Raw genomic sequence first — 26,218 nt, forward strand, 5'->3', positions numbered from 1 at the left:
CCCAAAAAGCTTTTTTTCAGTGTTCTAGATAAAGCCAGACTCTTCCCTCTTTGCCTCGCCAGTGCCCTATACGTAACAGACACTCAGTGAACAGTCAGTTGGATTGAATTGCAGAGCACCCAGAAAGAGACCATGAGACAAGGTTATGAGGTTAGAATTTCTCAGTCAGTCATTCAGCAACATTTATTGAACTCCCCCATCATGTGCTGAGCACAATAAAAGGCTATAATTAGTTCCCTGTGTCATAAAGGATGTGAAAGATAGAACTACAAAGAGAAACAAAGTCATTCTGCAGAGAGAATTTGGGAGAGAACGTGGGAAAATTTGACCCATTGGCATAGTCACTGTGGTTGAGAACAGGTGACTGAGCTACGTGGCTCTTGTCCTAGGGAGTAAACTCTCAGGCGTTCTACGTACTGTCACTATTCTCTACCACTGTCCCCAAAATGGAGAATTAAAGTGGCCATGAAGATAATAGCTATTTACCACAGGAAACATTATTCTCCAAACTTGTTGAATATCCAGTCAAAAGAGATGACTCATTAAGGGCTCAATGAGTAATTATGATGCTAATGTACATCTATAGCACTTTCACTTAGCACTTTAAGGCTTACAGGACACATTCTTACCAACAGCCCTGTGAGGCAAGTAGTATAAATATTATTATCCCTATTTTACAGATGAAGAAATTGAGACTTTGGGTTGTTAAATGACTTGCCCATGGTTCCTATAATTAAACATAGGAGCAAGGATTCCAACCCAGATCACCCCTGACTCAAAGTTCAGTGCTCTTTCCACCTACCGCAGATTGTTACAATACCCTTGCCACTGCCAAAGGATGTGCTCTCTGTGTAACTCCCATCCCAAAGCCCACATCAAGCTTCAAGTCTTCATTGGGACTTCTCAAGTATGGAGTCACCTTAGGTTCTCCTGGCTTCCAGCTTCGAGAGAGAAGATGGAAGAGGTCAACCCCACTTCAGTCTCCATCACATCTTTCCAGAGTCTTTTCCTTCAGCACCCCAAATTAGGACTGGCCTTTTCCATCTTCTTTCTTGAGCTGGAAGCCAGGATCTTTGGAAGCAATTCAGCCCTTGAAGACTTGAAGCTTGATGAGTCCTGAAGGGAGAATGGTGCTCCAAGAGTCCAAAGGGTGCTGAAGGAGGCTAGAGCTTTTCCATTTTCCCCAGCTTGGCTCAGCCCCTCACACAAGGCAAATCATGCATCTCCACCAATGAGAAGAGAGTCTCATGCCAGTGGGCTTTGGGACAAGGCTTACATATAGGTCAGGCCAGTAATTAACATTCTCCTGGTAGATGAGGAGACAGGGGAATAGGTGGACTTATCTTAGCAGACTAACGTGACTGGGCTAAATTGAAACTGGGGAAAGTTTAAAACTTCACAGTCTTACGAACTCTCCTTGATGTCTTAACTCAGATGGTGGTAACCTCTAGCAGTGATTTTCATTAGCATGCTGACCACTCCTAGAGTTATTTTTTTTCAAAGCCATCATAGTCTCTATTTGTGGCCCTCACAGCTCCCATCCTGACACTTCATATATGGGGCAGAACTAAGCACATAGCTCCCTTACAATTTGAGAATTAGGTGGAGAGAGAGTATGGGATGGGCAGTGTGTGTGTGTGTGTGTGTGCACGCGTGTGCGATGACTCCTTGATTCCTTCTTCATTATCCTTATTCAATCTCTTGAAAACCCTGCTTTGACTCCTTACCTCTTAATATTCCCAGTGATAAATTCATGGTAAACCTTTGATTATATTAGGATTTTTCCTTTTTAAATCTTTCTCCTAAGGCTTTCACAAATGTCCATAACTCCAGAATTACCTTTACTTTTGTATACCTTGATGTCCTTACTCCTTGCTTAATATATTTGCTTCATTCAGGGTATCTAAGCCGTCGTATTGTAAACTAGGGACTGATTAGGATTAAGACATCAAGAGGAATTTGTAAGGCCATGAAGTTTGAAATTTTCCCCAGTTCCAATTTTAGCCCAATCCCCTTAGTCCAGTGAGATAAGTCTACCCAATCACCAGGCAGAAGTGATATTGGGAAAATCCTTTCATTGTTAACTATTGACCAGACCTATGTAACAGGAAAGGAAATGTAAGAATTCAGAATTTTTTAACCTAAAAGGTTTTTTTTTTAAAAATAACTCTTATTCATGCTAGATCCTATTCTAAGCCATTAAAAACTATTTTCTTTCCAGCAAAGATTTCTAGTGCCACTATATTTAAATAATTAAAAGAAAAATAAATGTATGCGTTTATAACAATAGAACCTATTCATTTAGTGAATAAAGTAAATTGAGTGTAATTTAGTGAATTGAGTAAAAAAGTCTTCTTGGGAACTTTCCTTTTTAAAATGAAGACTCATAGTAATCTCTGTTTTGATAAGATGACTAATTTTATATTTGGTTTCCATGATATCCTACAAAGTTTTAGGAAATAAGAGAGATTAGACTGTTAAAGCTATGCAAATGTCCACAATTGCTTATAAATTACATATTACCTTAAGAGTGGGGTAGCTTTCTTATTTCAGATTAGCTGGCTGCCAGATTTTAATTTTTCTTAGCCATACTTTAAATGTTATTAAACCTCTCCTGGTACTTAGATTTTTGGTATCATTAGAATATAATCAAAATATCCATATTCCATTTTAGTATCTTCATGGGAGAGTCTAGGGTATATTTATTATTTTTCTCTCTCCTTAGGCTTGGCTTTTAATTTCTAATAACAATATCAACTCAAAACAAGTTTAGTTTTCCCCTACTTTTGTTCTATCTTATAATCCAAAAAGTTTTTGCAAGCAATTTTATTATGTGCTTTTATTTAAAGCAGTAGGTGAAAAATTTTCTAATTACTTCTTTAGACATAGTATGCACTATAGTATCTTTCTTATTTTGTATAACAGTAAAATATATGGTCTATTATTACAGGTATAAATTAAAATTGAATGACCCTCTGCCAAATAATAATGCAATTGTTCAAAAAAATCATATAATCGGACTAACAGAGGTCAATTTAGGCAAGCATGGATGTTTAGGCAGCCTGGCTTAACCAAAATTGAATTAAGTCCATTCTAGTAGTAATAAATTCAGAAATTAATCATAGATTTGCTATACAAATAATAATAATAGCTTACATTTATATAGTGCTTTGAGATTCGTAAAGCCCTTTACATTCATTATAATAATAATTCAGTTATATCATTCTTGATATTTATATAGCAAACTCTTCAAGCTGAAAACATGATATGAACAATAACATCAAAGTCATCCATAAACAGAAAGGACATGGGTTAGTCATGTAAAAACTAAGAAAAAAGATGACTAGGCTGAGAGCCATATTGGTAGCCTTCTGATATTAAATGAACCCAAAAAAGGTCCTTAATAGATTGAGTGGATCCTTCTTCTGTAGAGAATTTATGAAAAGAAATGGATAAAAATTTCAAGGGACCAGTTACAATCAGTATGGATACAGAGAATAGCTGCACAGATTAGACTTCATATCTGTTTTAACATGTCGCTTTTCTATGATTTGCAAAACACTCTGCTCACATCCCAGTCCTACAAACGAGGAAACAGTGGTTCAAGCTAGGTGAAGCAATTTGCTTATGCTCACATAGGTAGCAGCTGCAGAATCTAGATGAAAGTCCAGATCTTCCCACTCCAACTCTAGGGCTGTTTCTACATCATCTCAAAGCAACCTTCCTAATAAAATTCGGGGTTCTTGGGGATGGTCTTATTCTTTCCTCTTCTTACCAGCCGTAATACGTAGCTCCTCTATTGTATCTGCTATGGCTACACTGGCAAACAACTAGTGTCTAATAATGACTAGCATTTTGCAAGGTGTAATGAACATTTTTATGCATTAACCGACCTTCATACTGGCAGCTGTTACTAGTTAATGGACAAAAATAAGTTTGGAGAGAGCAGAGTGAGCACAGGAATCTCAAATTCAGCATATCCGGAACTGAAATCATTCTATTTTTATCCAAACCCATCCCTTCTCCCAACTTCCCTGTTTTTTTTTCCTCAGGGCCCCACCCTTTTTATAGTCACCCGGGTTTGCAACTTCTGTGTCATCCTCAGCTCCTCACTCTCTCTCACCCCCCAGATACCATCGGCTGCTATATCTTGTCCTTTCTGTAACACATCTCTTGAACCTGTCCTCTTCTCGCCACTCACCCAGCCATCACCTTCATTCAGACCCTCATCATCCTTCACCTGGACTTTTTCAGTAGCCTCCAAAAGACTTCCTGTGTGCTGCCTCTCCTTCCAATCCATTTTCCAAATAGCTGAAATACTGATATTCCTTTTAAAGCCCAGGTCTGACTATTTCACTCCCCTCTATAGAAGCTTCAGGGACTTCCCCATTGTCCCTAAAATAAAATACAAACTCCTCTGTTTGGCATTTAAAGTCCTTCACAATCTGGTTCCAGGCTGTCTTTCTAGGCTGATTGATTGCACATTATTCCCTCTCATGTACTCTGTACTCACACAGCCAAAACAGCCTGCTTAGGGATGTCTGTGCATAACTTTCCATTCCTGCCTATGTACCTTCACACACGCTGTCCTCCATGTTTGGAGGGTTCTCCGTTTTTGACTTTCTTCCCCTGGAACCTCTACCTCCCTTCAAGGCCCAGAGCAAGTGCCATCTCTTCGGGGAGTTTTTTCATGATTGACTTAGTTGTTAATACAAATCCTGCCACACTTGTTTCCTCACAACACTTTGTAGTTATATTGTACACAGCCTGTGTTTACTTACCTGCGAACACATTGTATCCCCCTGTAGAAAGTAAGCTTCTTTTGGCCAGGAGCTTCCTTGTTCCTTTGTTCTCCAGCACCTGGCATAGTGCCTGGAGTAACAGCAGAAATGAAAAGAAGGCACAAAGCCTATCAAGTAAATGGTTTATTTAAAAATCCCCAAAACAAAACCTGAAAAAATAAACTGAAGAAAAATCGTTATAATTTAAAAATCACACAAGGATTAAAGATGAAGGCTTTAAATTAACAAACATGCAAGTGGAGCTTTTACATGCAAGGCAAGATCCAAGGTGCTAAAGATACAGAAGTGAAAAACAGCACAGTTCTTGCTTTCAAGGTTCTGAGGGATAATAAGACGTATTGATACCCAAGATACATACAGAACTAACACAAACATAAGACACCAAGAGCCCACTGGAGAAACGGTCAAAGTATGTGTGTGTGTGTGTGTGTGTGTGTGTGTGTGTGTGTGTGTGTTATTTGTATATCTGCAGAACCACATCAAAGATTGCTTCAAATCACTTAGAAGGCCAATCATTTCAATTCTGAGATATCACCTGTGGACTACTCAAATGGATCTGTGATTTCTTCTATTTAGGAGACTGTGCCAACAATACAGATTTCAGGCTTTTCATTCCTGCCCATTCTATCTTTTCCTCCCTTCTGTTCAATATAAGGGGTACACCCAACATGCTGGAGACCTACCCCAATGTCAGGGACATCATGAGTGTACCGATGGAATATTCTAGCTACTTATTTGTAACCTCTCTCTCTCTGAACCCAAATCAGTCCATTTTCACTTCCCAGTAGATTTCTGCTACTGTTCTTTCTTGAAATTCCAGATTGATTGGTTGTGCAGCTTGTTCATACCAACCATGCACCTCTCCATTGTCCTCTATGTGATATTCATTTCCCAGTTCTTTGGAGACTTGTATTCCATGACTTGCTATCATACAGCAACATCAGCAGAATTTTTATATGAAAACGATTAGCCTTTGTTTCCTTAGGAAACCTGGGATCCTTAAAGGAACATTACAATTTCCTGAAGGCAATCAGATTTGCTATCTTGCTCTTATTCAACTCTAGGTTCATCTCATTGTTATTCTATATTAACTGTCCCAAATTTGCCTACTGATAAATTCTACAGATTATTCATCCAAATGCATGTTATTATCTGGACAATAGACGTTCTTTATCCACTTAGTCTTTCTTGTGTGGATAGTCAGGCCAAACCTTTGAGTGGTTGTAGGTATCTTCCAGGAGACTCTAAATTATTACAAAGCTTAATGCAACCAGCGCAGTACCATCCATAAGCAGGAGCATCTGGAAGACCTCATCAAATATAGAGAAATTGATTTCAATTTGGACCTCCATCACAGTGAAGAATACCTTGGTGAGCATACATCTTTGTCTTTTATGCCTCACCTGCTGTTTGTGGTCAGCGAATCACTGAACAGGATTATTTCTATTGTTATGGCTTTCAAGGATTATTGAATGATTTTCATATGTGAATAAGAGACACCTTGTTGGAAAACAGCCTTTAAAGTGATATTTTGTTTTAGCAAACCAATTGGAGTGTATGTTGACTCTCTCAGGGAGCCTTATTTCTCTGTAACAATTAAGTCTCAAACATGGTTTCATTTCATTTCCTTTTTAGGGAAAAACTAGCCTAGTCTATGTGAAGTAGATGTTGCTGCTGCCACATAGGAGAAATAACATATGTGCATATATACAAAGTAATTTTGAGGTAGGAATACTAGTATTTGAACAGATTAAGAAAGGTACCACGTGGGAAATTGTCTTGAGTAGGGCTCTGAAGGAAGCTGGGGATTCTAAGAGGCATAGATAATGAGGGAGTACAGTGCAGAGCACTGAGTCCATAGATTAAATGTCAGGTAAAAGGGACAGCAAGTAGGCTGATTTGACTAGAACACAAGATATATGAATGGGAGTAATGTGTAACAAATATGGAAAGAGAGGCAGGCCTGTAATCCCAGCTGAGGAGGCTGAGGCTGGTGGTTCGTGTGAGCTCAGGAATTCCAAGCTGCAATAGGGCTGGAATTGATTGGGTGTCCAAACTAAGTCCAGCACCAACATGGTGGGCCTCTGGAAGCAAGGGGCCACCAGGCTGCTGCCTCAAAAGGGGTGAACTGGTTCAGGTCAGAGCTGTGCCAATCAGCAGAAAGATCGGAACCATGAATGGATACTGCACTTCCAGCCCAGAAGGGATAGGGAGATCCATTCTCAAGAAAAGAAAAAGGAAAATGGGCTGAAAAAGAATGTGAAAGATATTGATAGCTAAATGAGTTTGTATTTTCTTGTGGAGTCAGGAGGGGCCATTGGAATGCAGCAGTGTTTTAGAAATTAGAGTTCAGTAGCTGTGTGGAGAGTGGAGTGGAGAGGGGAGAGATTGGATGCAGGAAGAAAAACACAATTAGGATCTTGCAGTAGTCCCAGTGAGAGTATAATGGCTCAAACCAATGTGGTGGCTATGTCAGCAGAAAGAACAGGATGGATGCTAGAGAAATTAAGGAAGTACAATCAACAACACATGCAAAGTGATTGGATGTTCTGGTTTGAGGAAAAGGGAAGATCCATGGGTGACTCCTCAGTTATGAACCTGGGTAACTGGAAAGTTAGTGGTACCTGGACAAAAGTTGGGAAGTTAGGAAGAGGGGTGAAGTTGCGGAGAAGGATAATCTCTCTTTGGGGCTTGTTAAGTTCAGGATGCCTTTGAGACATTCAGGTAGACATGTCCATTGAATGGTTGGTAATTCAGGGTTGCAACTCAGGAGAGAGGCTGAGGCTGGTCTATTGATGTGGGCATTATCTACATAGGGATCACAACTGTCCCTAAGAGCACAGAACAGATGGCCCAGAAAGGATAGAAAGAGAGAAGAAAAGAAGGCCTAGGGAAGAACCTTGGGAGAATATCTGCAGTTAGGGGACAGAAGATATGGAAAGTGATCCAGAAAGGAGACTTAGAAGGAGTGACAGCAATGTTAACAGCATGAAAGTAGAATGAAATAAAAATCATAGCCAAATTGTGGAAGGACTTCAAACAAACTACAGAATTTGCATTTTATCCTTTGAAGGTTTTCCAGCAGGAGGGACGTGTTTAAACCTGTGTTCAAAGAAGTGTATTTTGGCTGTGACATGAAGGGTGGACCTGAGAGGGGTGAGACTGGAGGCAGGGAGAAACCAGTTAACATGCTGTTGCAATATTACATATTGTGAATGGAGGGGGCCACGTAGATGTGAGAGATGCAGAAGAAATGTATGCTGACAACATACCGCAGAAATTCTGAGAATTAAAAAAAACCAACTAGGATGCCTAATAGATATTCAGAAAAAAAATGGAAAGAAGACACAAACTCTTTTGTATCCATCATACATCCTCCCCCCCCCAAATACTGGAGACTACTGGAGAAGATTGAAAAAGAATATATAATACTGATGAGCAGCAGGGAAGAAATAAAATCGTTATTGGAAGCAGTAAGGAGCAGAAGATAATTGACAATGAATGTGACACTTCATTATCAGACTATGATAAATCAAGCAAACAGAACCCACTTAAGAAATCACAAGCCTGAACAATTTGGAATTAGATAACTGGAGAAGATTAAATGGAAAAAACAGGGAATATCCATTTTCTTAAGTGCATGTGAATTATTCAGAAATATCTATGATATATCAGGAAAAACTAGCCATTAGGAAGATGAAATGGTGGAAATTTTACATATATTGTAGAACTATGATGAAATAGAAGCATAATTAAAAGGCACCTATCGGCAAGATACTAAAAATTAATCTCTTTTTTAAAAACAGTTGAGTGAGAGTGAAAATCAAAAAAATAACACACTGTTCAAAACATGACAAGATAAACCCATGTCAAAATACTAAGGACACAGCCAGAGCGTTTCTCAGAGGTCATTTAATACCACTAAGTTAATACATTTACAGCAAAGAAGAGGATGAAGTGAAATAAATTTGTACCTCAAGATATTATAAAAGGAATAAAGTAATAGTATAGAGGAAAAAAGAAATTATCAAAATAAGAGCAGAAATTTTTAAAATTGAAAATGAAAAATAGTTCAACTTTAAGATTTGATTATACTAAACTTGATAAACCATCGAAATCTAATTTTGAAAAGGAGATAAACAAGTTATTGAAAATTATAAAAGAGAACTAAGAAAATAAATGCAAAATAAAATAATTTAAATTGGGGAAAATTAATTTGTGTTTCCACTATTTTAGTGGAAGAAAAAAGGCTAATAATTAATGAATTAAATGAATGATCAATAAAGCAGTAAGAAAAATATCTGGTGCTATTAAAGGAAGCATAAAAGTCATTGATAAATTTCAAAATTGATTAAAAATAAAAACTATGAACAGAAGGATTTTTCCTTAATATGGAGGGTGGGGCTGAAGGTCTACTTGAGATTTAGAACCAACATTGAATACAATAGAGAAACACTAGAAATGTTGCCTTTAAAAAAGAAACAAAACAAGGATGGTTCACCATTAACCACTTTTATTTGAATGATATAGTTTAGCAATGTTAGCAACCAGAAGACATTAAATAGAAATTTGAAGGATGACCTGAGATTATAAACAGAAATTAAAATATAGATGTTTTGCCAAGAGAATCGATAGGAAATCTAGTAGAAATGAGTCAGCAAAGAAGTGTATCATATATTCTTACAAAGCTACACATCAGATCTTTATTAAATACATTTTGTGAATTTACATTATTTGCAGAAATAAAGGAAGGCCTAGACAACTAGAGAGAATATTTTATGCCGTGCCTTAGAGAAACCAAGGACATTCTGATAACATTTAATTTAGGAAACTCTAAACAGAGGGGACTCTGGGCCTTACAAGTGAAAGATAAGGTTTGGAATATAGTGGGTGAATCTAATTGCTCGTTGTTAAGGGTATAGATTCTTTGTGATATTATTAATTTTTCATCAGAAAGGTTTTGTTTTCCTTTAAGTATATAATTTTGAAAGACTTGCAGAATTATTAGGTATATTAGGTATGATTTTATTATATCCAGGGCCAGTTTTTTTTGGCAGCTCCATACATCTCTGATTTTATAATGAAAATCATTAAGGAAGTAGGATTCATTTAATATAAATTAATTCCATAGAAAATTTTGATGGAGAATGTTCTAGTTGATGAGGCACGCTTCTTGTTATCTTTACCCAGTCTGAAAGGCCAGACTAGATAAATGTATTTGGGAAGGCAGTAAGGAAATAAAATAATTAAGATAAAGGATAAAGCCATTAATTTATTACCGGATACCATCATGGTTCTTGGCAAGCTGCAGGAAGATTACAACAAGAACTAGTCAATGCATCGAAATTACATACAAAGTTACTCTCCACAGCCTAACTCTATGCTTTATCTGAGTCAGGGTATTACTATTAGCTCTTCATCTCCAAGAATACTAAAGTTACATTCAATTTTAAAGTGAGGTTTTTTTTTTTCAGGAAAAAAGATTAAGTACCTCTGACACATTTTTATTTTTGTTTGTTTTTTTAATGCAGCTGCTAGGTGAACTGATTCTAGACCGACACAACTTTGCTATTATGACAAAGTACATCAGCAAGCCAGAGAATCTGAAGTTAATGATGAATCTTCTCCGAGATAAAAGTCCAAATATTCAGTTTGAGGCATTTCACGTTTTTAAGGTAAAGTACATTTGGGGGACGGGTGGGAGATGTTTTGGAAAGTCTTGTTGAATGGTTAAATGAAGTCTTGAAACTGAACCAGATCTTCTTGGGGTCTTTTCTGTTTCTGTGATTTCATTCATTCTGTGATTTAATATTTAATAAATGCATAATATTTTCTAAATGCTTTATGTGTACTAATTAGCTTATCTTCATAACATCTTCAACAGATTGGTTTCTGCTTTTCTAGTCAAGAAAATAAGTTGGGTCATTTATAATAGTGTCTGGTATCTAACTTACTTACATTTTAAAATTAAATTCAATTATTTTCCCCCAAAATTACAAAATCATTTGTCAATGGAGCTAGGAAGGAAATTCTGAGCTCCTGACATATCATCCTTTGCTTTCTGCTAGGTCACATTTGAGGTTTAAACATACACACACGCACACACACACATATACACACACACACTTGAATGCCCATGGTCTACATTTGAGAATTGGCCTTTTAAAAAAATTATTTAGAAACATTGTTTTTGAGAAGTTATTTTTCTGTGACGGCAGCTTTTCCCTGACTCCTCCCTTGTCCAAGTCTTTCTAACTTGAGCGGGTGGCATTATAATTTATGAAAAACATGACTGTGTTCTTGTTAGCCAAAAAAAGATTTTTACTAGCAGGCCTTTAAACTGCTTTCTCCTTATTGTCCAGAAAACCTTTCAAATATTTGAAGTCTTGAGTCTGTGACACAAAAACTTGTTTTCATCCATCAACAACAATAATAAGTAATAAGCGAAGTGCTTCATTGCCTGATGTTGACAATTGTGGCTTAGGTTGTCTCCTTTTGTTATATTGTAGTGTCATGAATATACCCAAGTAGTTTTTCTTTGTTGTGCTATAATACTTTTAGCTGCCTGCCTGTAGATTTATTGAAGAAATACTTGAGAATTTTTCATTTTTTTTCTTTCATCTTTCAGATTGTCCTCTTTTAGCTTCTGTTTTATGTTTTCGTGGTTAAGGCAAAACGTGGTTTCTATGATTTTATAAGCTTTAACTTGTATAGCACATTATATTTTCCAAGTACTTATCCATCCATCCTCTCTAATACTTATAGTATTCCTTTGCCTCATTAGTAGGAATGACAACTGCCTTTTCTTGTCTGTTTAAAACCCTTCTCTGATTCCTCCCTATGGCATGAGGGAGGCCCTGGGCAATTCAAGGCTACATGAACAGAACACAAATTGTGGCAGCCCGCCAAACTGAAACAGTGTTGAGAATGTGCCTGGTGTGAACTGTGTGTTCTCTCACCTGAGGCCCAGCCTCACTGCCTTTGGGGAGGATTATTACCAGGCCACATCCCAGTAAATTTTTCAGTATAGCAACTCTACTCTGATTGGTAAAAATTATGGGAGAGTTGGGAATTAAACTTTCTCTCGATTCAAATGTTCCTTCCACTAAGCAATGTCCAAATGCTAAATGTCCTTTTAGTGAAGGAATGCAAAATTACAGACTGATTTCGTGCATGGCTAAGTATAGACTACCCACTTCCTATGTCTTGTGAATATCTGAGTTTAGGTGTATAGTTGACCACTTGTTTACTGTTATGGTTTTGTAAATTTGGCCTTACCTGAACCCCAAATATTTGTTACTGAAGCATATAACATGGTTTTCACCTCTTGATGATAGTGTTTGCTTATCTAGGAATGGCCAGACCTAGAGGTCCAGAATTTTTACCTACTTTTAATATCTTTGTTGTTACTTCCTTCATCCTGTCCCCTACAATGCATCTCCCATAAGCTACATATGAAGAACCAATGTCCCTAGCCCAGGTCGCTGAATACACAGTTACCAAGTTGTCAGTGTTATCTATATTTTTCATCCTGGTTTGTGTGATGGAGCTAGGTATTCCTATGCATAATACGTAGGAGCAACATGATGCAATGCAAAGTACAATGGCCCAGGAGTCAGGAGTCTGTGAGAGCTGGAACATACCACAGACATCATCCAACTCCAACCTCTGTATCCTAGAGATGGAGAAACTTCACAGGCCCTGTGACATCCGAGGTGTCCGAGGTCCCAGAGCTAATAAGTAAAAGAGCTGGGCTTCAGTACAGGCCTTCTGACTCCCAGTTCAGTGTTCTTCCCAGTGATACCATGCAGCCCCCTGTACTTCAGGGGCATTTCTCTCACTTCCAGAAACTATTGAGATGATAATGCTTGACCCTGAGTATTTGAAACAACCTGTTTCCATTCTGTCCTATCACCGGAATGAGCTGTTGAGATGAGGCTGTCGTGAGGCATTAGAGAAGAGTCCTAGGAAGAGATTCCAAGATACTAGGTACTAGATATGAGTTGTCTAAAGGAGTGGTGTCAAACTCAAACAGAAACAGGTACCTGCAGGCCATCAAATAACTTAGAAAACAGCAAATTAACATTATTTATGTTGTGTTATATTTTTATTTATTTTGTTAAACATTTGTCAATTACATTTTAATCTCCTTCCTGCCTCACCTGGAGAGTTTTGCTGGGAGTTTGACACCTGGAAAGGTTTCCTAAATAACCACCACATACTTTTAGCATCAATAACTATTTGTGAATTTGTAAATTCAAAATATCCATATTTTTATCAAAAATATTTGTAAATTCAGACTTTTAAAAAATTCCACAACAACTCTATCTACCTATGGAAAAAAAGTTGTCTGGATTCTTCTCCAAAGCTAGTTTGGCAGTATAGGCTAAACTATATACAAAAAAAAATTGATTCTCAAGTGAGAACTCCAACTAAGCAATCACCCATTCTCTGATGGGTCTAGGACTCAACTGTTTTCTCTCTAGTTTATCAACTTCATGTCTCCTGAGGGTGAAAGTGAGAAAAAGACACACATTTGCTAAGAGTATTTCATTGAGAAATGACTAGGGTGATTGCCCCTTTCTCTTCCTTTTCACTCTTCTTAGTAATTTTCCAAAAAAAAAAATCTTTAGAAATATAATAGGAAATATTTCTATCAACCAATGTGAATGTGAATCTTCAATTATGTGAAATGTTCTATTTTAGCATGTCCTTGGTTGATCCTTCCATAATCCCTATGTATCGTTTAAACATAGAAGGCAGGCAGAAAATGCGAAAAGCCATAATTAGGACCTCTGCTCCCATTTCTATTTTTTAAAGAACTTTAATTTTTTTCTAAAAGAATTCATTTGTTTTTAAGACTGTTTATTTGTACATAAGGAGATTCACAGTGGGTGTTTCCAGCCTACTTTTTTAATAGCACCAGACAAGAATGCAAGTAAAACCCTCTTTATGGAGCTCAGTTTGGTATTCTTTTTAGATTTTTTTTCTTCTTCTAAACTTAAAAACACAGAAAATGAACATTTCTACACACACATAGCAAAACACAATATTTGAAGCCATGAATTTTATCTTATGCTATTTGTTTTTTGAAAGAAAAAAGTAATAAATTCCACATATTACTTTAAAAGCTGTCCTGCTTCTCTGTTTCCTTCTGAACTTCCATCTGTTCTTTCTGGTAGGTCTTCAAGAAGATTTCAATGACTTTCTTTTCTTAAGCATCATTATTGCTAATCCCTTCCCCCAAGTTAAAAACTGAGAGGAAAAACAATAATAACCTTGCTTCTAACAAGTAAACGCAATCAAGAAAGCAATTCCACAAAATGTCTGTCTCTTTGTCTTTTTCCTCCCCTTGAGTCCATTAGTTTTCAGGTAGGAGACAGGTAACACACTTGATCATAGGTTGGTTAATCCATGGTTGGCCATTGCATTGATGAGAGTTTTTCTTTCCAAGGTTTCTGTCCTTGTATAACTAGTTCTCCTGGTTCTGCTCATTTCACTCTGCATTAATTCACAGTACCCAGTACTCTCTGAAATCATCTCTTCAATCATTTCTTATGGCACAATAATATTCCATCACACTCATATAATACAGTTTGTTCAACCATTCCTTGGTTGATGAATACCTTCTTAGTTTCTGATTCTTTGCTTTTCTTTTTTTTCCCCTTTAATCTCCCTTTCAGGATCAGAAACTTTGGTTCACTTGCAACTGTCCCCTGCCTTTGTATTTAACTATTCTAATATTTTGATATCTTTCTAGTAATGTACATAGAAGATAAAAGGTTGAATATTCCTGAATATTCCTGCCTACTTCACATCTTATTTTCAAATGAAAAATTAGCAGTACCCTTTAGCATGAAATTAAAAACTATTTTTCTCTAAGACTGTATAATTGAAAGTAAACAGTTAATTTGATTATCATCTATCATTAAATGAAATCTTCAGGTCCTATTGTCTTAGATTCCAAGTTACTAGAATAATTGGCCATAGAAATGTTGCTACTAACCTTTTTTGGTTCTTGTGGAGAATAGAATGTTAGAATTATTAATGGCACTGTGTGCCTAGCCTTTATTTTTGTTTTGTTTTTAAAGAAATTGGAGGTGGGAGGGTGAGAAAGATAAGCCTCTAAGTTTAACTCTTATGTCTGGGAAAATACTGGTAAATTTTTTCACTAAATCAATTTACAAATACCTGGAAGAAAACAGAGTACAAGGTAATAATTAATCAGAATGACTAATCAAACTTAATGTGATTCTTTTATATTATCTAATTTATTATAACTTGACAAACCAATGAGAATATGTAAGTTATCAATTACCCTCAATTTAGGGTAGAATTTAATTCTTTCCTATATGGTATACTGATCAGTAAACTAGGAAATTGTGGTTTAGTCCACCCAACAGTTTCTGTGTGAGAGGAACTAGCTGTCATCTTATCTAGGAATCATTTTTAGATTGTTTTTAAGAAGTCAGTCATAGACATAATGCTGCTTAGCATTTTCATTGTGTCTGACGCACAATCATTTCAGTGTGTCTGACTCTTCATGACCCCATTTGAGGTTTTCTTGGCAGAGATACTGGAGTGGTTTGCCATTTCCTTCTCTAGATCATTTTACAGATGAGGAAACTGAGGCAAAAGTGTTAAATGACTTGCCCAGGGTCACACAGCTAGGAAATATCTGAATCCAGATTTAAACTCAGGAAGAGGAATCTTACTTACATTACTTAGATTGTGCCACCTAGCTGCTCTCGGCGTTTTCATTAGTGATCTATATAATGAAACAGATAGTATCCTCATTAAATTTTCTGATCAGATATGTTCTTTGGAGAGAAGAAAATACTGAAGTCTATCACTATAGGGGCTCCAGCTAGGTAACATAATAAATAAAGCTGCAGGCCTGGAGTCAGGAAGATCCATCTTCATGAGTTCAAATCTGACCTCAGATAGTTACTGGTTGTGTGACCCTGGGCAAGTCACTTAACCCTGTTTACCTCAGTTTCCTCATCTATAAAATGGGCTGGAAAAGAATATGGCAAAGCACTCCAATTAATCTTTGCCAAGAAAACTCCAAATGGGGTCATGAAGAATCGGACATGATTGAAAGGACCAAACAAAAACAACAACAAAACTAGGAAAATGGTAGAATTAGCTGGATCAAGTTTGTTCAGAACAAATATAAGGTCATTGCTCCTAGGGAGGAAAAATCAACTGTGCTATATAAAATGAAGAAAACATGGCTAGAATAATAATGATAAGAATGACTGGAATGGATGATGAGGATAGTAAAATTAATGCTGTGAACATGATAGTTTTTAAAAGCCAGTGAGATATTAGTATGTGTAAATGTTATGGCATAATGTGCAGCCTTAGCTGGAGTTTTCCTAAACTCGCATCAAAGATGTATGGAGTTGGGAGGGACCTTGAGAGATCATCTTCATCACAAATCTGCTTTATAACAGGTATATGACTAAACCATCTTGAACAGGTCATTTATTTCATCTTTTCTCACGTCTCCCAGAAAAGAGACTCCAGGACTTATAACAAAGAATTTGATAGAGGCTCTCTATGAACAAGATGGAGAGATATGAGTTAGACAATATTCTAGTTAGGTGAACTCAGAGTGAGTTAAATGGCCAGGCCCGAAGAGTTATCATTAATGTACTAGGATCTGTCTTTGGCCCTCTTCTGTTCACTATTTTTGCTAATGATTTGGATGAAGGAATAAATGTTAGGCATATCAAATTTATAGGTGAAATAACATCATTGGGATGACAGAGACAGGATCAAAAAAAAAAAACCTTGACAAACTAAAATAATGGGAAAGATCTCAAAAGATGAAATTTAATAGGGATAGTAAGTAAAGTCTTAAACCTGTAAAATCCCTGTTGTACCTACCTCATAGAATTGTTCTAAGAGCCAAATGAAACAATATATACAAAACACTTTAGAAATCCTAATGTAGTTGTTTAGTCGTGTCCAACTCTGTGACCCCATGAACCACAGAATGCTAATACTGTCCATGGAATTTTCTGAGTAAAGATACTAGAGTATTTGTCATTTCCTTCTCCAGTGAATTAAGGAAATATAACTTGCCCAGGGTCATACAGCTACAGTGTCCAATGTGGGATTTTAACTCAGGTCTTCCTGACTCTAGGCCAGGCATTTTAACCACTGAGCCACCCAACTCCCCTGTTAGAAATCCTAAAGCACAGTATAAAATCTGCTACCATCATAGTCAGTATTATTATCTCTACTCAAGACTGAATAAGAGATCATGGCCTTAATCTGTAGGATTTAGGTTAGAGATAAGGAGGAGTTTTTAAAGAATGGGATGGATCGTTCTCCCCAGTTAATCTAATGAGAAGAATTCTTTTCAGTGAAGGTGAGAGGATAGGTAAATGGCCTCATAAGATTCCTTCCAGCCTTGAGGGCCTTCTTTCTTTCTCTAATTGCTTTTGGGAAATAGACTTACAATGTGACTTGATTTTCTCAACAAATATACTATATAACACTAGCAATACCACCCTTTCTCCAGCAGGATTTAAACAATTCACTCTCATATTTTATTTGTCACATTGTCTAACCTGGAACCAGTTTCTCTAGCATAGAAGAATTGTAATAGAAGAGTCACTGCTTTCTTGAAAGAATAGTACTTCAAATTATAGTTGACAAGCAAAAAATGCTTTTTAAGCAAAGGAATAGTTTCAGAATTTAAGTGAGCTAGTGAATTTAAACCAGCATCATAACTATCTGATCCTATGTGGGCAGCAAACTAATGTTTAAGAATTAAAGAAATTAAACATTATGTGTAGTCATGGATGATATAGCATTTCTCAATAGGGATACCAGGCCCGTCTTAGAAAATTTGTGAAATGTTTTTCAAATTAGTGTATACTGCCATATTGAAAGGAATTTTTCAAATTTCTCAACTTTATGATTGAGAAGGGACAGTATATAAAGGTGAAAAAAGTTACAAACAGACAAAAGAAAATGCTTCCCATTCCTTTTATCCTTCTGGGTAGTTAAAGGTAATGATTTTAAATCAGGCTAGTAAAGATAAAGTGTGACCATGCCTCATTCCTGATCCCCTTCCATACTCTTCCAGATGTCTATCCTGTCTTACTATTAGACTGGCAGTAAAATAATGTTTTGGGCTAAACAATAGAATAGTTCTATGCTTAATTTACATAGAAGTGGCCTTAGATTTGTATCGGAAGGAAAAAAGGGTGCTCAGAATTGTTGATCTTATTTTTAATTCTCTTTCATATACTTCATAAAGTGACTGCCTGCTGTGTTTTTATGATAGAAATAGTTCAGTGTAATTAGACTCTATTAACAGTTTCCAAGAGTATGCTGGTAAATGTTAACAACCAGCTGGGGGGAGGGGAGGAAGGGGAAGCAGGAAAAGAGGAAGGAGAGGAGACATGGGGTGGAATACATATACTTGTGGCAACCTTTACCTTTAATCTATATTATTAAGACTTTCTCCATCACTTTCTCAACCAACAAAACAATAAAGTAAGTCCTGTTTTGCAGCATTTGCTGATTTCCAAGTTGTAAATGCTCACAATGAAAACTTAACAATCTACTGAGCTCTCCTGATCAGGTTTGAGCTGGCTCCAACACACCCCAGGCAGCTGAGCCATGGCTTTGAGAATTTAACCTCTACATTACATTTAACCTTAATCATCAGGAATCCCCTAAGTCATGTTATTTGTGGGCCTCTAGATAAGTTAGATTCTCCTGAGTTTTTAATTACTAAAAAATAAGGGCTCCTATATATTGGAAACATTGAGATGTGAGTTAAAAGAGATAATTTAATTGTGACATGCAATGATTGGAACTATCATTCCAAGAAAGTAAGAAAATTAAAATTGAAAATGTCTAATACAATTCAATTCGACAAGCATTTATTAACTACCTAATATGTACAAAACACTGTGCTAGGTGCCGGGAATACCAATACAAAAATGAAACAGTCCCTTCCTTCAGAGAGGAAAATAAATATAAAATATATACAAAGTTATATGAAAAATAATTTCATAAGAAAGAAAGCACAATTCGGGGACCTCAGAAAAACCCTTGTAGAGGGAATAACAGCTGAGCTGTGCTTTGAAGGAGGTTAGCTGGGCTGCTCCAGGTGGAGGTAAGAAGGAAGCTTATTCTAGGCATGGGGGACTGGAGGGAAGAAGTAAGATATTGCATACAGAAAACAGCTTTCAAGATAGTTTGACCAGAATAGGGAGGGTGCAAGGGCAGTAAAATGGAAGAAGCCTAGGAAAGTAGGGGGGAGCCTGATTGTAGAGGCCCCTAAAGGTCAGACCAAGAATTTAATATGTTAGCCAGTAACCCCTGGTGATTTTGGCTCAGAGCTGTGTTTTAGAAATATCATTTGGGCCAATCAAATGAGATTGTATTTGTAACGCACTTAGCACAGCACTTGCACATACTAGGCACTGTACAAATGCTTGCTTCCTCCCCCCTTGTACATGACATGGATTGTAGAAGGGAGAGGCTGGGTGTAGGGAGATCAGTTAGGAGGTTACTCCAATGATCCTGGCAGGAGGTGATGAGGGCCTGAACTTTGGTGGAGGCTGTACAAGTGGGGAGAAGGGGACAGCTGCGACTGATAGAGAAGTAGAGTAGGCAAGACATGTCAACCGATAGGATGAGGAAAAGTAGAGTCAGTGATGACTCCACCGTCACAGACTTGGTTGACTAAAAGAATAGGGGAGCCCTCAACAGAAATGGGTAAGAGTAGATGAAAAATGGATTTAGGGGGAAATATAATGAGTTCCACTTTTGGATGCGTTAGAGATGGCCAGCTGGTACTTGGGGACACGGATCTGGAATTCAGGAGAGAAATTGGGACTGGCTTTGTAGATCTGCCTAGAGGTGATAATTTAACCCATAGCAACTGATGAGATCACTGAGGGGGGATTATAGAAAGAGAAGAAAGCCCAAGCCAGAGCTTTGGGGGATCTTCACACTTACTGGACAGGAAGAGGAGGAAGGAAGAAGGAAAGAAGGAGCAGGCATTTAGGAGGCAAAGAAACAGACAAGGGAAAAGAAAATGTTCAGGAGGAGGTGAAAAACTACCAAGAGGTCAAGTGGAATGAGAGCTGAGAGAAGACCACTGGATTTAGCAGTTAAGAAATCATTATTAATCTTGTAGAGAACAGGTTTGGCTGCATGGTGAGCTCAGGAGCCAAGCTGAAAGTGATAGAGAAGAGAATGGGAGGCAGGGTGGTGGGGGGCAATGAGCATCAGTGTCTCTTTCTCAGATTTTATGAAATAACTACTATTAAGTATTATTTCACAACTTTCAGAAGTTTTTCTTTGTTGAGGTTTCAGATTGGTTTTGAAGGAAAGAGGAAAGATGATAAGCATTTGGGAATAAAATGCAATAAAACCAGATTTTTCTAGTTTTACTCTGGTAGATAACAAAGGGGACTGGAGCAGACTGTCAATTCAAAGCTAAACTTGAGGCATTCTATACTCTTCTGACAAATACAACTTTCAATTTAAGGGATTCAAATAAGTTCTTTTTTAGAGGCTCTTTTACACTGAATTGCTCTTGGTGAGACCAGTAAGACCATAGTCTTAAATGGAGAGATCACAAACCATTTATTTTCAAATTAATATAGCAAAACAGAAGTGTGTTTAATGAAGTTGGGATAGTTTGAAAATAGCATTATTTTTTAAAAATGGGAACATTCATGACTGCACAAGGTAACTTTGTGTCCCGCACATGATGTTCAGCATGCTTTGACTCAAAAATATCTCTCTAATAATAAATATGGCATTTCAGGTACTTGACACGGCAAGAAGGGCTGTTCAGAGTAATTGCTCCCTCAAGCATGTCTTTACATCTCTGAATCAGTTGCCTCTAGTCAGTTACTATATTTAGGGAGATCCCAGGGTTAAGAAACCATTTAAAAAAGTTTCAAAACATGAAGACAAACTGTTAACAGTTACCTCAGCTTTATGGTAGGGTGTGTTGATGTTCCAGAGTGCGTCCAATGGAATGTGTGTGTGTATATTCAACCGTGTTTGACATTTATTTTGGATTAGGACATAGAAGCTGAACTTTTTCCAATTTTATTTAACCTTGTTCTTTTTTTCCATTAGAAAGACTGGTTCCACGAGTTATTTATGTAGTTGCCACAAAATACCAGCCAATATTTAGCTGAAACTCCACAGCAACCCCATTGTAAACAGTGGTAACTAATGGTAGTAATTTACCTTTGCACCAGCATGGGATTTCCAGGCATCCTTGGAGGTGCTACTTGAGTTTCAGGCAATTTCTCTGAGAATTTAAAAATTAAGGATATTTCATGAACCATTGAGTGACTGTGATGCTTTCAAGCTAGACATTAGTGAAACGTGTATATCTCTTCACAGCACTATCTTGCCTAACCTCAAATTTCATTTCACCAAAACAAGCTCAGGCTGGTGTGTTTATAAGGACTCTGCTAAATTGACAAAGGCAGCGAAGGTGAGATGTTAAGTGGGTTTCATTTACTCCAGGACCTAAAGTGACTTCAGTGAAGTAAATCCTCTCTGAAGGATGATGAATGACTGGATGCCTCAGTTTCCCTGTCTGTGAAATGGGGACAATAATAGCCCCTAAATCCCAGGGTTGTTGTGGGAACCAGATGAGATAGTAATTGTAAAGCACTTAGCACAGTGCCTGGCGCATCAAAAGCACTACATAAATATTAGCTGTTATCATGACATAAGTGTTAGTGAGGAGGAGGAGGAGTGTGGTGGGGTACTGTGGAAGCTTTGTGATACCATGGAAAGAGAACTGAACTAGAATTCAGAAGATCTGGGCTGAGCCAAATAGAGAGTGTGCCAGCTTCCCCATTCTAGGCATATCTGTGGGCCTTGGACAAGTCTGAGCTTCACTTTCCTTCATTAAAATGAAAATAATAGCTGCCCTACCTTAAGGGGTTGGAGGGAAGATCAGGAAATCACAGATGTGAAGAGCACTTTGGAAACTGAATGCTAAATAAATGTAAGATGGTGTTACTATTATCAATGCAAATAACAAAAACATGAAATAAATGGGCTCTGATAGTAATAAGAAATGTAGTATGATTTAATTGATGTAAAAAAGAACTTTTATGAGTTTCGGTCCCTAACTTTGTGACTAACAATATGACCTTAGGGAAAAAAAGTTATACACAATAACCAATAATAATGAATGACTTCAAAAGAATTACCTCTCTTGAGCAAGAAATTACCAGGACCAGACACAATTCAGGAATCTAAAACAATGTCTTAAACATCCACCTCCTAGGAGATGGGCTATTTTTCTATATGTCATGGCATGCTGGGACACCACCAGTGTGGATACAATTTCAGAGTGACCAAGGATCTATGTTCCAGCTCCTTTTAGAGGCTCAGAGAGACCTTGTGGAAATTTTGCCCAGAAAAATAAACTAGAGATGTACCAAGTGGAGATCAGATAAGTAAAATTGCACTGTAAAATATTTCTGTGTTAAGAATTGTACAACTTTACCCAATACTTGCTTCTCTGGCCCTTTTCTCATTCTTGTCCTTCCCCTTCCTCTCCATCTTTTAGCCGTGACCTTGCTTTTTATATGTCACATTTGGGGACTAAAAGGCATAGAAATCTTCCACAAGGCCTCTCCAAGCTTCTACAAGGATCTCTCTTTTGGAGAGAGATCTTGAAGGGGACATAAATCCTTGGTCATTCTGAAACTGTAGCCATGCTGGCAATGTCCCAGCATGCCATGACACATAGAAAAATAGCCCATCTCCTGAGAAGGGGACGTTTAAGACATCTTTCTAGATTATCTGAATTGTGCCTGGTCCTGGTAATTTCTTGCTCAAGGGAAGTAATTTATTCTATTTATATAAACCTTACCACTTTTCACATATTGTTCTCAAAGCTCACATATTTCAAATTTTTGTTATCTGTGTCAGTAATAGTAATAATGCCACCTAACATTTATATAGTATTCAGTTTCCAAAGACTTTTGACATCCATTATTTCATCTGAAATCCTATCTACTAGGCTTTAACATCTTTTTAAACATATTTGGTATACAGCACTGGTGTCAAACTCCAATAGACAGGGTACGTAAGGATCCCTGGGAACCATGTATCGACTTAGTTTTAAAATGTAATGTTATCAAATATGCATGTACACACACACACACACACACACATATATATATATATATATATATATATGTATATATATACATATATATATGTGCTTTATTTTATTTTTATTAATTTTGTTAACTATTTCCCAATTACATTTTAAACTGGTTCAGGCTGTACTTGGTTGTGTTGCAGGCTGCATATTTGACCCCTAAGGTATACAGTATCTATGTGTCACACCCTACAATTCCATCAACCTCAATTTCCCATATACCCTTTCTCTGCTTAAGAATGCTGTTCTTTTCGGGTCTCCTTGGCTTCTCCTTGTCCATAGATGTCAGAATAAATGAGTACCAGGATTATGATGTTGTGAAATGCTATCCACTATATTGTGCATTTATGTATTTATGTAATCTTGTCCCTTGATGAACCATATGGATAATGTCTATGAACCAGCCTACCTAAATCTGGAGAGGATCAGCACCAGCGTGGCTGGAGGGTGATGACTTTTTGTCTGTGGCCCCTCCAAAATGCCATCCAAACTGCATCAGTGGAGTGAGCACCTACACCAACAAAACACCAAATCCTTGAAGTACTGAAGTAATTGGCATTGCCACAAAACATATCACTCTTCCAGGTCTTATTTTATTTAGGACATAAATATAGATTGTGGCCACCACAAAACATTCTACATCCTTCACTATTCTCTTACCAAGAGTCTATGGGCTATTGCCTTGTTGGTCTAGTGCTTTTTTTAAGTAGATCTCAGCTGTTGTTATCTAAGAAATAGGATATTAAAGTTGAGTTTGGATTTCCATCTATGTGAAAGAAGAGCCAGGAGCTTTCCTGGGGAGCAGGCACACAAATGAGGCCCAGCAGTTACCAGATTCTACCTTTCTGACCTCTGTGTTTCTTTGTCTTTTAGGTATTTGTGGCTAGCCCTCACAAAACCCAGCCAATTGTGGAGATTCTCCTAAAAAATCAACCAAAGCTAATTGAGTTTCTGAGCACCTTCCAGAAAGAAAGAACGGATGATGAACAATTCACCGATGAGAAGAATTATTTGATTAAACAAATCCGAGACTTGAAAAAAACAACCCCTTGAAGGTTTTACCTAATTTTCTGCCATAGGCATTAATCCTGTTTGTTCAGTTTATGTGTCATTTAAAAAAAAATAGTGCTTGGGAAGGCATGCACAGGTGCCTATTTTAATTCATTGTTCAGATAAATGGAATATAAAACTTTTAAAATGGGAAAGTTTAAAAAACTAGAATAATATATTATTTTTAATCAAGTCTATGATTATGTCAAATTAGCAAACCTCTGCATTAGAAACTGACCGGTTTTTATCCACGTATTTGCATCGACTTGTTCTTGCCTTTCCTACCAACAGCCTTGAGCTGTCGTTTACTGTCACTGCACCAAGTAGAAGCTCGGATGATTGCCGTCATCTTTTTCTTTGTCCTGACTGATTGAGTGCTGTGCATGCACGGACACCGTGAAAGAGCCTAAGCTCTTTGGCCGTGTGTGCTTAGGTCAAAAGAATTTCTCGTCAGTAGAGGGCAGATTCAAAAAGATGATCACCTTAAGTATTTTTGTTATTCATGCATTGTTTCTTTCCTGATGTCCTTTGGTTGATTCTAAATAAGTAGTTCCTAACCTTTTGGGGAAATTAATATTCTTTTGCCTTAGTGGAGACTTGAGCTTTGTTCAGGACTATCTTTTAACCTCCAGCGCAAGGTTGAGCTGCTCCTGACTCTAGTCTAATGATTGCCAGAGCAACCCAACCTCTACTGGGGAGTCTAATGGGACCAACCACAGAGAAAGGTGGGCTTCCACGTGGGCCAGAGGAACCGCCAGGGTAGCCTGAAATCTAAGTCATCATGTCCTGGCTGGTACATCAAGCAGATGCTCGAGACCAATGAATCTAGAGTCAAAAGAGGTATCAGTGCTGCTCTGTCCCATTGCCTTATGCTGGGGACACGTTTTTTTGTATGTCATGTTTTGTGGCTGCTCTTCTCATGGGCCTCAGAAGTAGGACTCATTGCCCGGTGACGCCAGATGCAAAGGCTTGGGTCCAGAGGTTGAACAGGTGTTTTGGTCACTCATTTTCATAGGGAAATGTAGAGGTAGAAATGGGGAAAATAAAAGATACGAAAAGATATCTGGCGGGTGGCTATAGGCATCTTTCCCTAGTACAACAGAAAGCTGTTACTCTACAAACTCTACAGCAAATTCTTTAGCAAAAGGCTAGAAAACCTGTGAGATTCTGTGGTCCAATACACTGTTGCATATTAGGGTTATTAAGGATTTAATTTATGCTCTTTAGAAAAGGCATGGACCCTAACAGGTCATGGTTTATTTTCAGATGTCAGTTGTATAAAAATGATGTATATCTTAGCTCTCTTGAATTTTAAAGCTCTATTTACAAGCTATTAAAGGCATGGTTACTACTCTGCATTGTTTTTCCTGATTTCATTTCTAAAACATGTTGCTCCTTCTCACTTGCCCATTTTTGCTGAGTTGTGTGTTCTTTGCCTCCCTCCCACCAATCACCATTTCTCCGGATGAGAAAGGGAGCAATGAACTTGTTAGTTCTCAAGGACCCTTGGCCTTTGAAAACATCACCCTGAAGCCTAGGTGGGCAAGATGTCAGTTGCTGCCTGGGACCTGGGTTTTTGTTTGTGCTGTGTCCAGCATGGAGCTGCAGGGTTGTCAATGCCAACCCCTGCTTGGGGGGCACCTCGTGCTGTAGCAGCTTTGGTAAATGCCATCATGAAAAAGTCTAGATGCTGGTCAGTAGAACTGACAGCTTACACCCTTTCATTCTTCTATCAGCAAAGACCAGCTTCTCTTTCTGGCCATTCTGAGCCTGCTCAGAATTCTGATGCTCAGGTTTGCTTCTTTCATATCAGGGATAAGTAAATACTAAAACACGTGAAGATAAAGCAAGTTTGTGGAAGCCCATTCAACTGCTTCCGGCTGTTCCATGGCATCAGAGGACCCCTAGTTCCAATTAATTAGAAAGCAAGACCTTGTTATCATTCTTTGGGTAAAGATAGGTTTTTCAATTTCCTGTGGCCTAGAATTAGGCCTCCTGTATCCAGCTTAGCACTAGCTACAACAGGAAATCAGCCTCTGAGACGCAGTAAAATGAGTATCTGGAACTTCATTATGTTCTGAAGATGTGAATTAGCAATGTGTAAATAGATCAGAAAGTACAGAGTTGACACAGGTTTTTGCATACACAGTCTTGCCGTAAGTATTTTCAGAGTATT

At 37.6% G+C, this 26,218-nt stretch overlaps 1 protein-coding gene across 2 annotated transcripts in view; it reads left to right on the top strand.

Annotated features, from left to right (window-relative positions):
* CAB39L (calcium binding protein 39 like) overlaps window positions 1-25,398 on the top strand; it is a 152,351-nt gene extending 126,953 nt beyond the window's left edge. For both annotated transcript variants that reach the window (XM_036747237.1, XM_036747236.1), the window contains 2 exons: window positions 10,334-10,477; window positions 23,866-25,398. In XM_036747237.1, coding sequence (XP_036603132.1) covers window positions 10,334-10,477; window positions 23,866-24,045 — 324 coding nt within the window. In that variant the 3' untranslated portion in view covers window positions 24,046-25,398. The remainder of the gene's footprint in view (window positions 1-10,333; window positions 10,478-23,865) is intronic.
* Window positions 25,399-26,218: the final 820 nt, after the last annotated feature.

The sequence above is a fragment of the Trichosurus vulpecula genome, chromosome 2 (genome assembly GCF_011100635.1).
Source record: "Trichosurus vulpecula isolate mTriVul1 chromosome 2, mTriVul1.pri, whole genome shotgun sequence".
Lineage (NCBI taxonomy): Eukaryota > Metazoa > Chordata > Mammalia > Diprotodontia > Phalangeridae > Trichosurus > Trichosurus vulpecula.